At 42.4% G+C, this 15,939-nt stretch overlaps 1 protein-coding gene across 3 annotated transcripts in view; it reads right to left on the reverse strand.

Annotated features, from left to right (window-relative positions):
- PRSS12 (serine protease 12) overlaps positions 1–1,290 on the reverse strand; it is a 71,217-nt gene extending 69,927 nt beyond the window's left edge. The window contains exon 1 of one of the 3 annotated variants that reach the window (XM_027599335.2): positions 417–1,248. In XM_027599335.2, the coding sequence (XP_027455136.1) occupies positions 417–1,074 (658 nt within the window). In that variant the 5' untranslated portion in view covers positions 1,075–1,248. Of the gene's footprint in view, positions 1–416 lie in introns of all 3 variants that reach the window. The other 2 variants (XM_027599336.2, XM_027599338.2) reach the window with 2 other exon arrangements.
- Positions 1,291–15,939: the final 14,649 nt, after the last annotated feature.

Consider the following 15,939-nt stretch of genomic DNA (forward strand, 5'->3'; position numbering starts at 1 on the left):
CTCAAGGCAAACTGACCTAAAGAACACGAATCCACCCAATGCACACACATCCACCCGAAGAGCACGCGTGTACACAAAATGTACACACACACACACACACACACACACACACACACACACACACACACACACACACAGCAGTGGCCAGAGGCCATATCCACGAACCCAGGGCGCAGCACCTTGCACAAAAACTATCCTCACAACTTTCCCACACAAAGCACGCCTCGCTAACTTAAAGTCACCGTACCAATGTACTTCGCTGGTAACTCGGCGGCAGCCAACCATCACACCCGGCAATGGAAACCCGAAAGCCCACACTCGCAGCCCCTCTCTTCAAGGCACATCTAACGCCCTGGGCGAGCCAGGCTGGCTCCCCGCCAGTCCCGAGCGGCCGCCGCTGCCCCGGGACCACTCACCGTGTCTGCAGTCGCAGTAGCCCCAGTCCACCTTGCCGTGGGCGTGCCCATAGAAGCACCAGGGTCGGCCCGCGCCGTCGGGGCTCCGACAGAAGTTGTGGCGCTGCCCTCGCAGCTGAGCCCAACTCGCCGGGGGCGACCGCTCGAGAAAAGGTGGCACCTCTGCCCAGCGCAGACAAGGGGCGCCGAAGTCCGTCACGTTGACCCAGGGCTCGCCGGCGGGGCAGTCCCGGTGGTGCGGCCCCGGCGTGCGCCCGGCGTGGAGGGCGTGCAGGCGCTGGGCATGCAGCGCGGGCGCCGGGCGCGGGACGCGCGGGAGAGGGGGCGGCGCAGGCGTCCTCTGTTGCCGCTGCTGGGTGGGAAGGTAATAAGGGTGCCGGGGACCTCGAGGGAGCGAATGGCGATAGCGGTGGTGGAGGGGATTACTGACGACTAGATCAAAGCCGATCACTTCGGGGAGCGCCCCTAAAACCAGAGCCACCACGAAGCGGGCGAGCGTCATGGTGCCAGAGCAGCAGGGTTTGGTCCAAGCTCTCCGGCTCCTCCGGTTCTGAAGAGGAGGAGAGGAGGGGGCGGGGGCGGGGCTGCAGCGTCCCTCGAATCCCCCACTCGAGTCCCCTCCCGCGCCCCCGCGCGCGGACCGCCCTCGCCTCCCCATCTCGCCTCCCGCCTCGGGTCGCGTGCTGCGCCTCCGCTCCTGCCCCTCGGAAGCGGTCGCCGGCGGTGAAATCTTGAGCTCCTCCGAGCCCCGGATGGTGGAGAGGACTCGCAAAGAGAAGGCGCGGACTCGGCGGGGAGTGGTGGGGACTGAGCCCCAGGTAGCCAGCGGTGGCACGAGCCCGGGAACTCTGCCCCCTGGCTGCGGGCGCGGGGCGCGCAGTCTCGTCCCGGAGCCGGACCTCGGCTCGGCATCCTAGCCGGCTCCCGGCTGTCACCGTCAAGGCCAAACCAGCTGCTGGCACCGCCGCAGCCTCCCTGTGCCCCAGCCAAGCGCGAGGGTGCCAGTGCGGGGGAAGGTCTTGGCTGCTCCTTGCCAGAAGCTACACCATCAGAGGCCCGAGTCTGGCGGCTCCCAAGGTTGGCACCAGTTCCTGCAGCCATCTCTCCTCCACCCCTGTGCCGTGTCTCGTTTTTTTTGGTTTTGAAAACTTCAGAAGCGTGGATGGATTAGTTACAACTCTCCCCTGACAAGTCCCAGGATAAGAGTTAACAAAGCACATGAGGAATGTTGAAGCCATTTTACTGAAGTTGTGAGCTCCTCAAGGACAAGACCACGTTTCATTTAGTTTTATATCCCAGAGCTTAACACTGTGCCCAACACTTATTAGGCTCCAATAAACATTTGCTGAAATTAAATTCCTGAACTGACCCAGGGAAAGGAGCTTGAGCCTTTCTACTTCCTGCCTCCCACTTTCCACCGGGTGAACTGGACAACACCAGTTGTCTGGTTATTACTGGGATTCAGTGAGGCCCTCTTAATATCAAATTTCCTTTCTAACCAGAGAAGACTTCATCCGTCCGGGTCTCCATCCTATCCAAAAAGTCCATCCCTCTAACACCTGCCTCGTTTTTGCAGGGCAACGGACTTGAGTTAAGCCTACACATTTGCTTCTCCAAAGTGGACTCACTGCTGGTAATTCTGAAGCCGCCCCGTTGGCCTGACCTTGCCTTAGTAGAACCTTTCAACAGCTCCACTCCGCATCCCCCAAAAAGTTGGCTTCGAATTTTTTAAAAATCACTGGGGTTGGATATTATAGGATTTCTCCTTTCTGTGGTTCCTGACCATGCCACTGAAGTTAAACAAGGAAAAGGAAGGCCAAAGAGATGGTAATATTTACTTTATGGTAATCATTTTTAAGTGTGAGAGAGGACTACTGTCCCATAATTTAATGTATCCCGAAGAAAACCTGAGCATAACTTAAACATTTATTGTTAAAACCTAGGTTTCAATTAGAAACTGATTTAAGTCTCTAACCTAGCTCAAATAATCCATTTTAGTTTAACTTCCGTGAATCATTTTATTGATTTTCCCCACTCCCCTATTTAATTAAATATTTGATTTTATTTCAGAATGAATTGGGCAAAAAAATATTAGGAATCCCAAGGTGTGTTTATCAAATCTTTATTCAAGATGTTTTTATTCAAGATGCTTGTATGCACCATTTTGAGTTTTTTTTTTTACTAATATTTTTCTGGTTCCAAAAGCATAATTAAAAGGGTACTTGTGGAAGAGAGGTTGATTTACTTATTTTAGAGTTCACCAATCACAGATTCTTGATATAATAGGTGACAGTTCTAATAGGAGTTGTCCACCTGTTCCTCCACCTTCTGCCTTGGGATTCTGGCTGCCTTGCTCAGATCCTGCTGCCCTCCCTCCCCTGCATGGCTCACTCCACCAACCGTCCTCACACCTGGTAGGGGTCTGCCAGCAAACCTAGTTCGCACGCATCTATGTATCTTGAAGAGAGGGAAATCATGAGAGAGAAGAGAGGAAATCCAAGGTCTACTTACATTCAACAGATTATAAAGCCGACACAGACAAAGTGGAGTTACCCACAGAAAATTCCACATCTGGATTTAATCATGTAGGTTTTAAAACATCTTTCCTAGGAAATAAAATGGCATTTATGTAATTGGACTATGAATTTAGGGGACACAATTTGGGTTTTGTCCTCTCTTTTACAAGCAAAGTATGACCTAAACAGACCTGTCCTTTACATATCACTTCCCTCCTCTGCTAATATTTTCCTTCCCTCTCTTCTTTCATGCCTCCTTGCTGCTGCCAACATGCAGACATTTAGGATATCCAATCCAGATCCAATCCCTGAAATGCATTTCTTTCTCCCACCACCACATCACAGTGTGTGTTTTGCCGGGAGGAGGGGTGTCTGCAGGGAGAAATTCTCTCCTTCTGCCTGGATTAGGCACTACCTAGCCACTAGCCGCAGATCCCTCCTCAGATTCTCATCACCCTCTATCATAGATATCAAAGCCACAGGAAAGGGGGAGGCAATTCCATCTTGTTACAACTGCAAAAACCCCACTGCTGATTTTTTTTCTGCCTTGCAATCCTTTCAGCAGCAACAAAGGAGCAGGGAAAAGAACTGAAAGAAACAAGTATTTGACACCTTGCAGGCATTTCCCCACCACAACAATTAGAAGGCCCCAGGAGGTCCCCATAATACCCCTTGTCAGCTCTGAGACCTCTGGATTCCATCGTGCAACCTCACTGATTTCAGTCCCAAGAGCTTAACTACCCACAGCCTCATGGCCTAAAACCTAGAAAAGCGAAGAGGGGCCTCTGAGGGTTCATATCACAGCAGGGGGGGGCAGTCTTGGGGGTAGGGGTGGGGTACATACATATCTGCATATCTGCATTTCCCAAGACAACTATGTTTTATGTATATATAAACATTTGGTTTTATGGTTGTTTAGGAGATGATTTTACTTCACATCCATGATGGGTTGAAGAGGTCTTGTGTTGTCCTGTTTGGAAATACAACCAAAATACATATTATTTTTACAGAATTCCAAAAACCAGTATACAAAGTAACTTTTGGAAAAGTTCCATTTGCAATTTGGGTACTGCCTGTATTTGGAGAAGCAAAGAGTTTTTGAACATATGGCATAAAATCAGCATTGACTTGTACCATTCCAAGTGCAAACAATTTGCTAAAAGAACACTGAGCACTGCTCCTTCACATAAAAGGGGAAAAAAAATCAAATCCTATGAAAGCCTTTGTGGGCACCATGGGAGATTTGAAATGATAAGGCATGATCAGGCTGCTAGAGCAGGGGAATACAACAAAAGAATAATATTTAGCTAAAAGTTTAAGAAAATAAAGGAAAAGGTCCAGAATACATGGGATGAATTCCTAAATGAATGATACAGTGATTCAAAGGCAGATACGTGCTGTCAGCAGAAAGTCTCTGGCATAGGAGGTAAAGTTTATACCTCTGCCCATGTTGGTCACACTCTTCTCTGCCAGCCGTCAGCCATGAAGATGTCTGAGGACCCATGACTACAACAGCAGCCCTACATTTAACAACACATAACCATACCGTACATATGGACTGTTGACCTTATACGTAGTGTTCAAGAGCAAAAGAAAAGTTCTGCTTAAGTCATTTGAGCTCCATTTTTTATCGTTTAAAATTGAATTTTATAAAACAGAACAAAATACTTTTTTAAAATTTTTATATTTTTTAAAGATTTTATTTTTAAGTAATCTTTACCCCCAACATGGGGCTCAAACTAACGACCCAGAGATTAAGAGTCACATGCTCTACCAACTGATCCAGCCAGGCACCCCCAAATTTTTATTTTTAAAAATTTACCTAATCTTGGTGTAATCCCTATATGGAAACTAATTGTACAGATGCACTTTCAGTATTACTCAAATAATACATGCTAATAGATGAGGAACATATATAACACATTTTATATATATCTAAAAAAATAGTTCCTTCAGCCTTGGAATCAAAGCAATGCTCAGTCTGGCTCTAGTTCTTCGTATGGGATCTTAGATGAGTTCCCTTGCTTCCCTAAGCCAGTGGCTTGACAAAAGAGATAATGGTGTGCATGATAAATCTCTGCGTGGAGTAATTGAAATAATGCATGTAAACTGTTGAACATAAGACTCAATAAATGCCAACTATGGAATGGTAGAATATTCTCAGTAAGTGCCTTTGAATTCTTAACCACTCAAACGAAGTCACCCCATGAAAACCTGCCTGAAAAAGCAGGAAATGTGTTCAGAGCTCCCTTCCCACCCAGCTGGTGCCTCTTACTGCACCTCAGTAATTCTCCTCTTGGAACAACGACAATCACAAAGCTGCTCTAGCTCTACTCACTTGAGTGTTTGTCCTCTCTGATGTGTTCTCTTCCTCTACCCCTCAACAAGTCTGCTCCCCAAAAACCAATGAAACACTAAGTATTTTGAGTTAAAACACTTTTCCTGAGGAGTTTGCAGAAGTATAATGCGTGGTTTTCAAATCCCTCAGTTGCAAGTGGGCTGTGTCCACAGATGAAAAAAATAAACAGACTGGAAGAAAAGCAACACTAGAACTTCTTGCCAGTGCTCTGAGGATCACAGAACCTAGTGCTGAAAAGGAGTTAGAGCTCCAATTATCTGTCAAGTGCAGGAGTCTGTCCCAAAACTTCCTGACAAGTGGACTTCCAGGTTTTCTTGGAAACTATTGATGGAGCAAATTTCTACTTGGGAGCCAGCATTCTCCATCTCTAGAAAGTCCAAATTGTTGGAAAAATCTCTTCTTCTACTGAGCCAGAAACCTACTTTACCTAACTGTGATTCTGGTTCTGTCCTCCTATTGATTTAATCAATTTAGAATCCAGCAGACCTGGGTTCAAATCCCAGTTAAGTGTTTTGTTTCTTGGCCTCCAAGGGGCACTAAAGACTCTCCCCCACTTCTATCTATGGACCTTCAAGACCAATTTGCTGAGTGGGCAGATCCAAAAAGAGTAATTAGTCTACATTACTACAGTCCTATTATCTTGTGAGATAAGTCTGTAACCACATAAACAATCAATGCCCTATTTTCCTTCCTTACGCTTAGTGTTTTTCCTCACTTCATCATTGGAATCTTACAAACCATAAAGATGAGACTTGATCATAGGTTGAAGTTGAAAGGGAGAGACAGAAGCTGGTTAGCTGTTTGGCCTAGCTACAAGGAAACTACTTTGGGGTTTGGAGTCAAACCCCGGCTAATTGTAAAAAGCCTGCATTTTGTCTGGGCTTGTCCTCAATGCACAAATGTCCTCTGGGGAACTCACTGCCTGAGAATGGGGGAGGGGGCGATGTATGGCATGTGGGTAGGGGTAGAGGTAGGATATAGGGATCCTGGCTCCCTAGTCATCCATCAATCACTACTAACCTCTCTAAATATAGTTCGCCTGTCCATAATATAGAGAGAACTGTTCTACTTAACAAAGTTGTAAGAATTAGAAATACTATGTTAAGTGCTGGACACTGAGCAAATGACTATCATTTGAGTATGTGAAGACAATTATCGGGACTTTTCTGCTTCTTCTAGCAACCAAAATAGCCGCTAATAACAGTAATTGAACATATGAGACCTTTAAATAAAATGTAAATGAGCATTAAAATTTTTTTTTACAATGTGGTAGTATGGTGACTACAAAAGGGATCACAAACTAGCAGTCAGGAGGATGGACGTGCCATCCAGATATATTTTATTTGATACAGAACCATTTTAAAGTTGATTTTCATGCATTTTAAAAATCAGTAGTTTATCCACAAAATTATGGATTACCAGGTTCCCTTGTGTATCTGTTAGAATGTTTTTGGCTACAAGTAAAAGACACCTCAACTCCAATTGCCTTAAAATAAGGTACTTTAACAGACTTTATGACTCCATACGATAGGAAATGCCAATTTCTCCAAGGTTGATTGCTTCAGTCCTAGCTATGCCATTGAAGTCCCAGGCCCTTTTCTCTCTGCTTGGTCATTTTAGTGCTAGCTTCATCTTAGGCTCTCAGCAAATAGCAAGGCATTACAACTAGATAGAAAAAGAAAAGACTGTTCTTTCTGTGCCTAAGAATCTTTCCCAGAAACTTCCTCAGAGATTTCTCCTCACACTGACTTTGTCGTTATTGGGTCACGTGCCCATTCCTGAACCATTTCACTGGCAGAAAGGATAGACTTACTATGATTAGCTTGGACTAATTACCTGGAGTGTAATGTGTGCTTGGGAAGATACTGACCGATATATACTACACTTTGAAAAATGAAAAGATCTGGCAACATCACAACCCAAATACCCACATGGCAACACACATCTATAGCTGTTTCCATCCTTAGACCTAGGGAACAGCTTTCAGTTCATCATGGCCACCACCTGCCTGGACTTTCTAAGCATGTAAGTTTATCATGTTTAGTTTATACTTTTTTATCTGGCAAGAATTTCGTGCTAAACTATGATGTTTCACAGGCATTTCAGCTTACAGATTCTGGTGACTAATGAATAGGTAATTTTTTCTAGCAAGGTAATAAATGTTTTGGCCCCCAATTCAGCAGCTTAAAAACAACAAGCACTGATTATCTCACAGAGTTCCTGAAAATCAGGAATCTGAGGTTGGGTAAGCGAGGTGGTTCTGGCTCAAGGTCTCTTGTGAAGCTGCAGTCAGGATGTGGATAGGACTGTAGTCGTCTGAAGGCTTGATGGGGCTAGAATCTGCTTCCAAGCTCACTCATGGAGCTGTTGGCTGGAGGCCTCAGATCCCCATCATATGAACTTCTCCATAGGGCCACTCACAACATGGCATTGGCTTCCACCAGTGCCAGTGATCGAAGAAAGCCAGAAAATGACCCAGACAGGAGCTGTAAAGACTTTAAAATCTAATCTCAGAAGTGACACATATTCTATCGCTCACGTAGTAAACCAGCCCTGGTATAGTGGAGGAGGAGACTACATAAGAGTGTGAATTCCAGGAGATGGGGGTCATTGGGGACAATCTCTAAGGCAGGCTACCATAGTTATGTTCTGCAAAATTGCTCTATAACAGAAAATTTAGACAGATACTGTATTTGTAGGGTGGCTCTATGTATTTTCCAAATACTATCTTAGGGAATGTATTATCAATTAAACAATCGTTTTACATAAAACACAGGGTCAACTCTAAACAAACGTGTCTGAATTTCCCACCAATTGCATCTCCCACTCTACTTTATGAGTAGACTCATTCTTATTCTTTGGCTGGTTGCAAGAAAATAAACGATTTTATCAGTGAATTCAGGTATCCTGATTCCTAGTAAAAGACTCCCAAGTGTACCAGCTCCCTGATAAGACTTAATGTATCAACCAGTCTGGTGTTATTAACATTTTAACGGGACAAAAGAATGCATGGAATGGACAAAGGAATTATGGGATTTCAGACATGCCCTGAACTGAGTCCAGGGGAGCAGTGATTTGGATAAGGAAGATGCCTCTTAAAACTGTCACTTGTAAGGCTGTCCGTATTAGAATACTGCTAATTAGAATACATACAAAGAAGCATAAAGTAAAACAAAAACAGCCATGGCTTAGGGGTACCTGGGTGGCTCAGTCAGTTAAGCATCTGCCTTTGGCTCAGGTCATGATCCCAGGGGTCCTGGAATCGAGTCTCACATTGGGCTCTCTGCTCAGAGGGGAGTCTGCTTCTACCTCTCCCCCTGCTTGTGCTCTCTCTCTCTCTCTCCATCAGATAAATAAATAAATAAATAGAATCTTAAAAAAAAAAAATAACCATGGTTTAATTTGATGAGAAGACTACAACCCTTTTCAGTTAAATTATATTCACTATCTATAAAACAAACAAATGCCAGCATTTTGTAATACAACAAAGTTTCTTGTTCAAGAAATTAAGTTACATATATTTCTGTTGCTTTCTACACACTGTCATCTGAACAAAAACCCCAAAGTATCAAAAGGCTTATATTTATGCATAATACTGCTATATCAATGAGAAACAAAATTTGCTGGTAGAACTGAAATCAGAAAGAATTTCTTTTTTTTCCTCCCCTTTCATAAAACAGTTACATTGTGAAGGACATATGCCCTCATTTTGGTACTGAAAGACAGATACAGTTTTGAAACAGAGACTCATTGGCAGTATTTATAGCTAAGTTATGTAATAAAACAAACTCAGGGCATTAAAAATATGTTACTCTAGACTTGCTTTTATTTTTAGAAGTCTTAAAAACCTCAACCCACTGTAAAAAGTCTCTACATATGACTCAATGTTCTTTGCTATCAAACGGTAATTAGAAAGATGAACTTGGCCCATCCGTCAACAAGGAAAACAATAGTTGGCACATGGCATCACTTACAGTGGTGATCACAGCTGAGTCTAAAGCAAAGACAACTTTATGGAAGATGTTGTATTCCATCTATGAGCCTAAAATAAAAATTAACTAGAAGGTTTTGTTCTGTGAAAGAATGGCTGTTAATGCAATGCATATGTCTTGTGGAATGCTTGTCTTCAGAAATATTTTAAGTAAATTATTTCAAAGAATCAAAAATAACTTTGGATGACATTAACCTTTGGAACTTAACTAGCTCAACAGGGCATATAACGATTAAAGCAGAAGGAAGAAACCTGTAAGAAACAGATCTTTTGAAGAGTTTAAAACGTTTAAATACTGAAAACCAACAACAACAGCAACAAAAAACCTGAACAGTAACATTGTTCAAATTCATCTCAGCAGCTTGCTATCAATTTGACCATTTGCGTAAATTACATAACCTCTCTAAGCATCCTAATATTGTTATGAGAATTAAGTGGGATGATTTTTGTAAAACACTAATTGGTACCCGGTTTGTTTGTTTGTTTGAGGGGGGCATCAAACGAGTATTAATTAAAGAGAAATTGAACAGGGTTTAGTTCATAAATTGCTATTATTGAAAATAATTTTGAAAACTTCTGGCCAATAACAGAAACATTTTCAAAGAAATTCTGTATTTATTATGTCATATTATGCAATGTAATTATTAAGGATTAAGCTGTTCAAACCCCAACTCTGCTTCTTGCTACTTAAGTGACATCAGGCAAACTGCTTACTTGTAACTTTTAGCTCAGTTTACTCATCTATAAAATGAGGATAATTCTAATACCTATCTCAGAGGTGAACCTTGTTTGATGATTAAATAAAATAACACAATAACAGCATAGTACCTGGCGTATAGTCAGTTCTGGATAAATGATGGCTATTATTATTATTATTATTTAAAAAGTACAGAATAAGAAATCTAAAGTTGTGGTGAGGGAAGATGAAAAGAATATTGGCTTTTCTTTACCACTTTTAATTGAATATGGCACACACTGGGTCACTAGGCTGTCTTTTGAGAAAGGGGCAGGAGATGTAAGTTCTGGACGTGGTTTATGAAACTGCAGGTTCAGTAACAAGCTTGGCCTGCCTAGGAGCTGGATAAACACTAGGCTCACTGGTCTCAACTCATTGAGGCTTAAGAGTGAGCATAACAATCTTCTTCCAACAGAAAATACTGATCCATTAACATAAATGTTACCTGAGAGAGCTACTATATATCTGTGCTTTTTTTTTTAAGAGAGGAAAAACAAAGATTGTTTCTAAACATTTTAAGATGCTCACCCTAGGCTTTTGCATGAATTCCTGAGTATTAACAGGCCAAAGGAATGAGAAGAAATTCCCTTTGCTCAATCCTGGGTGGATAATGCTTCCAACGCTTCCCTGCAGGCTATAGTCAGAGGCAAACTATTTTATTCCCCCTCCTTTCCCAGGGCCTCCTCCATCACAGACTCTCTGAAAAGTAACCTAGATCCTTGGCAGGTTTCAAGTAGTTAACTTTTCCATCAGAAGAAGGGAGTGTTAAACAATTAATGTGACCACTGGTAAGTTGAATTTACTAAATTTTTCTTAACATTAGTAATTAAACTTATTCTTTGTACTGTCACTGTCCCATCTAAATAAGGGGATACTATAATGTCTGGTGGACAGAACACAGACTGATGACCAATGGTCATTAGGTCAAATTCTACCAGCCATGTGAGAGCTCAGATCTTTGCTAGCTCCTCTTTGAGTTGCATCCATGGGTGACAAAGCCACCTCAGAGTGATACTGTGCAGAGATGTAAAAAGTGCTGTGTTGACTACTTCATTGTTTATTTTTTTTAAGATTTTTTATTTATTTGAGAGAGAGAAAGAGCAAGTGAGAGCAGGAGCTGGGGGGAGGGGCAAAGGAAGAAGCAGGCTCCCCACTGAGCAGGGAGCACGACAATGGGCTTGATCTCACGACCCTCCACCCCAGATCATGACCTGAGACGAAGGCAGACACTTAGCTGACTGAGCCACCCAGATGCCCCTGTGTTGACTACTTCATTGGCACTCTACAAATGGTATGTTTCATGCCCTATTTTTCCCCTTTGTATTAGCTCAATGTTCGCTCAATATTATTAGATGGCTAATGGTTTTTTTTTTCCCTACCAAAGCATGCGTTAAGAAACAGTTTCATAATCTAGACTAAAATAGAACTGTTAAGGAAAAGTTGTTGTAGCCCCATGAGAACATGCTAGCCTTAAAAAAAATCTCACCCAGTGTGTTTTTGGAGTCCTGAAGTCTAGTAAATAATGTGTACTTAATTCAAATCTTAGCTTCTTTGGGAAAGCAGTGAACTTAGTCCTTTAAATTGGTAGACAAAGGAATTTGGACCAAATTAAAAATGTTGCAAACCCTTTGAAACACAAAACAAATAAAATATTACCTCTAAGGACTAAATTATGCATTGGTGCTTTTTTGGGGTCACACACAAGAATTTTACATTTTTTTAATTTTATTAAAAATATATTGGGGACGCCTGGGTGGCTCAGTCGGTTAAGTGTCTGCCTTTGGCTCAGGTCATGATCCTGGGGTCCTGGGAGGAGTGCATCATGGGGCTCCCTGCTCAGCGGGGAACCGGCTTCTCCTCCTTCAGCCCCACCCCTGCTCATTCTCCCTTTCTCTCTCTCTCTCACAAATAAATAAAATCTTTATTTTTTTTATTTTTTAAAGATTTTATTTTTTTATTCATGAGAGACAGAGGGAGAGAGAGAGAGAGAAGCAGAGGGAGAAGCAGGCTCCCAAGGAGCAGGGAGCCCGATGCGGGACTCGATCCCAGGACCCTGGGATCATGACCTGAGCCGAAGGCGGACGCTTAACCATCTGAGCCACCCAGGCGCCCATAAATAAAATCTTTAAAAAATAAATAAATAAAAATATAAAACACTTAGGCTATCAAATTTTATGTCATGTAGTGTTTTTGGTTTTTGTTTGTTTTACTGAAGAAATCAGTGGTCATCCTCTCCATTTTCCTCTGGATTTCAAGTACCAACTACATTATAGTTTGGGTTGACCCCTGGCTTCCGGACCTACTGGCAACAGTAGCACTGAGGGTTTTGCCTTTTTTTCTGGGGCACAAATTTCTAAACCAAAGCTTGCTGACATTGGGTGTCACCTGGGTTTTAGCTCTTGTTGTCACTATTATAAGGGCTCTATACCCCAGTGGCCCTCTTTTCTTCATATCAGCATAGAACGATGTGCGTACAAGGGACTCAGGCCTTTTCTGAACCTTCTCCAGGTCACAGTTGTCCTCTACTTTAATCTTCCCTTTAAATTCTTGCAGTTAAGGAGCCCCTGGGTGGCTCAGTCGGTTAAGCAGCCGGCTCTTGATTTCGGCTCAGGTCATGATCTCAGGGTCCTGGAATTAAGCCCTGCTTTGGGTCTGAGCTCAGCAGGAAGTCCGCTTGAGGATTCTCTCTCCCTCTGCCCCTCCCCCTAAGTGCACCTGTTCATGCATGTCTGTTCTCTCTCTCTCCCTCTCAAATAAATAACTCTTTAAAAAACAAATAAATTCTCTTTGCAATTAAAAGAAACTGTTTCTATGTGATGACTTTGTCTTAGACACTTTGTCTTTTGTTTACTTTCATTGGCTATTCTGTGTTTTTATTGTTATTGCTGTGTTTGTTGATTTTGTCCCTCAAATGCATCCAGTTCGTTCCCATTTCAGGTCTCTTATATTTGCTGCTCCCCCTTCTCAGAATGCCCCTTCACAGGGCCAGCTCTTCGTTTCTTAGATCTTAATCAACCATCACCTCCCTAGATGGGTTTCTCCATTCTTTACCTAAAACACTCATCATCAACCCCTCACCCAAGTCATTCTCTATCCCATTGGACTTTTTTTCCTTCGTAGCACTTACCACCATCTGAAATAATCTTTGTCTTTTACTGTGTGTGATGTCTGACTCCACACTCCATTAGGACAGGGATCTTGTCACTCTTGTTCTTTACAGAATCCCTGGTGTTTGGCACAGGCCCATAGATATTTCACAAATATTTCTTGAGGAAATAAATGAATGAATGAATGAATGACTGTCTTCACCCTCTTCTCCACCTATCTAAATCTTACCAATTAATCAAAGTCCATTTTCCCCCCTATAAATATCCTTCCAGAGGACTCTAACCCACAACATTGATTGAAACAGTGGCTTTCATTTTTTAAAAGTACTAGACTACCTATTAGAATTCCTCACCACCCTAAGTTTTAGTTGCTGGTCAACTCTGGCTCAAATGATCCCCTTGATTTTGGGCTGGAACCAATAAATTATGATCCCAATCAGTTCTCAGAGACTATTCGGCGAGTATGAAATTCCTTAAGGCATTTGCCCCAAAACTTAGTTCAGGACTCTCAAGAGTGCCCCCAGCTTCTGGCCTATTATGGATAATGACTCTTAAGAAGAAGAGCAGTAAAATCTCTAGCTTTTTTTTTCCTTTAGTTATGTCTATACCCAAGGTAGGGCTTGAGCTCACAACCCTGAGATCAAGAGTTGCATGCTTTACCAACTGAGCAACTGAGCCAGCCAGGAGCCCCTAGTTTCTAATCTTTCTTTTCTTTTTTTAAGATTTATTTGTGTATTTGAGAGAGAAAGAAAGAGCACATGCACACACACACACGTGGAGGAGGGGCGGAGGGGGAGAATCTCAAGCAGACTCCCCACTGACCGGGGAGCCCAACATGGGGCTGGATCTCATGAGATCATGACCTGAGCCAAAATCAAGGGTTGGATACTCAACCGACTGAGCCAGCCAGGCACTTCTCATCTCTAACTTTTCATACCAACCTGCTCAAGACAGGAAGAACTCCATCCAGGCCCGCTCTAGTCTTGGCTATCAATGGGCATCAAACCAAGGCAAGCCCTATGTAAAATAGATCAGTCTCTTTAAAACTCTGTACTTCTTGCTTTTCCAAATTTTTCACTTTGGGTACCCTCTGAATCCCAGGCCTGCTTTGCTAGGTCTGGTGCTTTCCTGCTACTTAGAAGGTAGCCTCAGGAGTACAACGGTTGGGCTGTAAGCTTTTCTCTTCCTGCAATTCCCTAATCTCAAACATTTTCTGATGGACAATATTGAGCTCTTAGTGTTCTCAAGTGGTTAATTTGATAAATTCCTTTGTGCTAGACTAAAAGAACCCTCAGGGCCTCTACTCCATCTCCAACAGTCTTAATTGTGGCTTTTTAAGATAACCATCCGCTTTGGTGTGTCACCCAGAGGAATGAGAAAGGAGGTTAAAATTCTAGACCAGGTAAGGGGTGAAGGCGAGTAACAGGTTGAGACAGATGCTTTTGATGAGCAGCTTGTTGCGTAGCTCAAATTCTTCTGGGTATGTGGCCAACAAATTTCACAGATTTCCACAACTTAATAAAGAATCGACTTGAACATGTCCTCTGGGGAAAAAATAAAATCATCCATTTGATGGTTTTGATTTTTACGGTGATTTCTAAGCATCTATATTCCCAACTGTTCTCCCCTCATTTCTTCAGCCATTTTCCACCCTGAACGCCCTTTGTCTCTTCCCACACCCATTTCAGTGATATTTTTTCTACACAGCCTACTCAGCCAGAAACCGTTCTCCCTCTGCACTGTTTGTATTTTCTCCTTTCACATATATGCCCTTCATGTATAAAAATCCCTCTTCTGAAATCTGTTACTTGTATATTGGGCATGCCAGCTCTGAGATGAAATAAAAAGAAAAACGGGAGAGATAAAGATGAAAGAAGCAGTAGGTCTGTCTCTCATCTTCCTCTGTGGCGCTAAGGGAAAGACAGGAGCCAGGCCCCCCCTTGCTATGGAAAACCTACCAGCTTTCTCTCCTCCCTCTTGATGGATTGGAACCTTAATTATCTGTCTCAGGTCATTAGGCTGTTAGAGAAATCGTTTGCCTTTTATTTATGCTCTACTCTATTAATATTAACATTACTAATATTGATCATAATAACAAAAAACAATGAAATTACCTATATCCTTTGTCATTTACCTTCTTTAATCTGGTCTTCATTTTTTTTTGCTATCATTAAAACAGGGTAGTATAAAATATCAACAACATATTAAAATAATAAGAAAACTATTGTCTTTTTTAGGGAGGCATGAAAAATATAAGAGTATCTATGAAAATGATTTATTACAATATAACTTTTCACATAAACTTAAAATGAAATTTACATTTCAGCTTTTTTGAATGAAGCAAAACCACTTGGAGATTTAAATTATAAAATATGTGTGCTGTGACTGTGAGATTTTATCTCAGCTTTTCTAGAAAGCATGAAAAATGTAACTGCATTTTTTTTTGTTTTGTTTTTCTTTCTTTTCTTTTTTTTTAAGATTTTATTTATTTATTTATTTTGAGAGAGAGAATGAGAGAGAGAGAGAGCATGAGAGGGGGGAGGGTCAGAGGGAGAAGCAGACTCCCCGCTGGGCAGGGAGCCTGATGTGGGACTCGATCCCGGGACTCGAGGATCATGACCTGAGCCGAAGGCAGTCGCTTAGCCAACTGAGCCACCCAGGCGCCCCTGTAACTGCATTTTTACCAGAGTGACATTACAATCACTTGGTCTGCTGAAATTATAATCAAGAAGAGCCTTTTGTCTCTGTCTATAAATGAGCTCTGTATTTACAGAGCAGTGTATTTCTTCAAGCTGTTGAGGATGGGCTCATTAC

Source organism: Zalophus californianus, chromosome 2 (genome assembly GCF_009762305.2).
Source record: "Zalophus californianus isolate mZalCal1 chromosome 2, mZalCal1.pri.v2, whole genome shotgun sequence".
NCBI classification, from domain to species: domain Eukaryota; kingdom Metazoa; phylum Chordata; class Mammalia; order Carnivora; family Otariidae; genus Zalophus; species Zalophus californianus.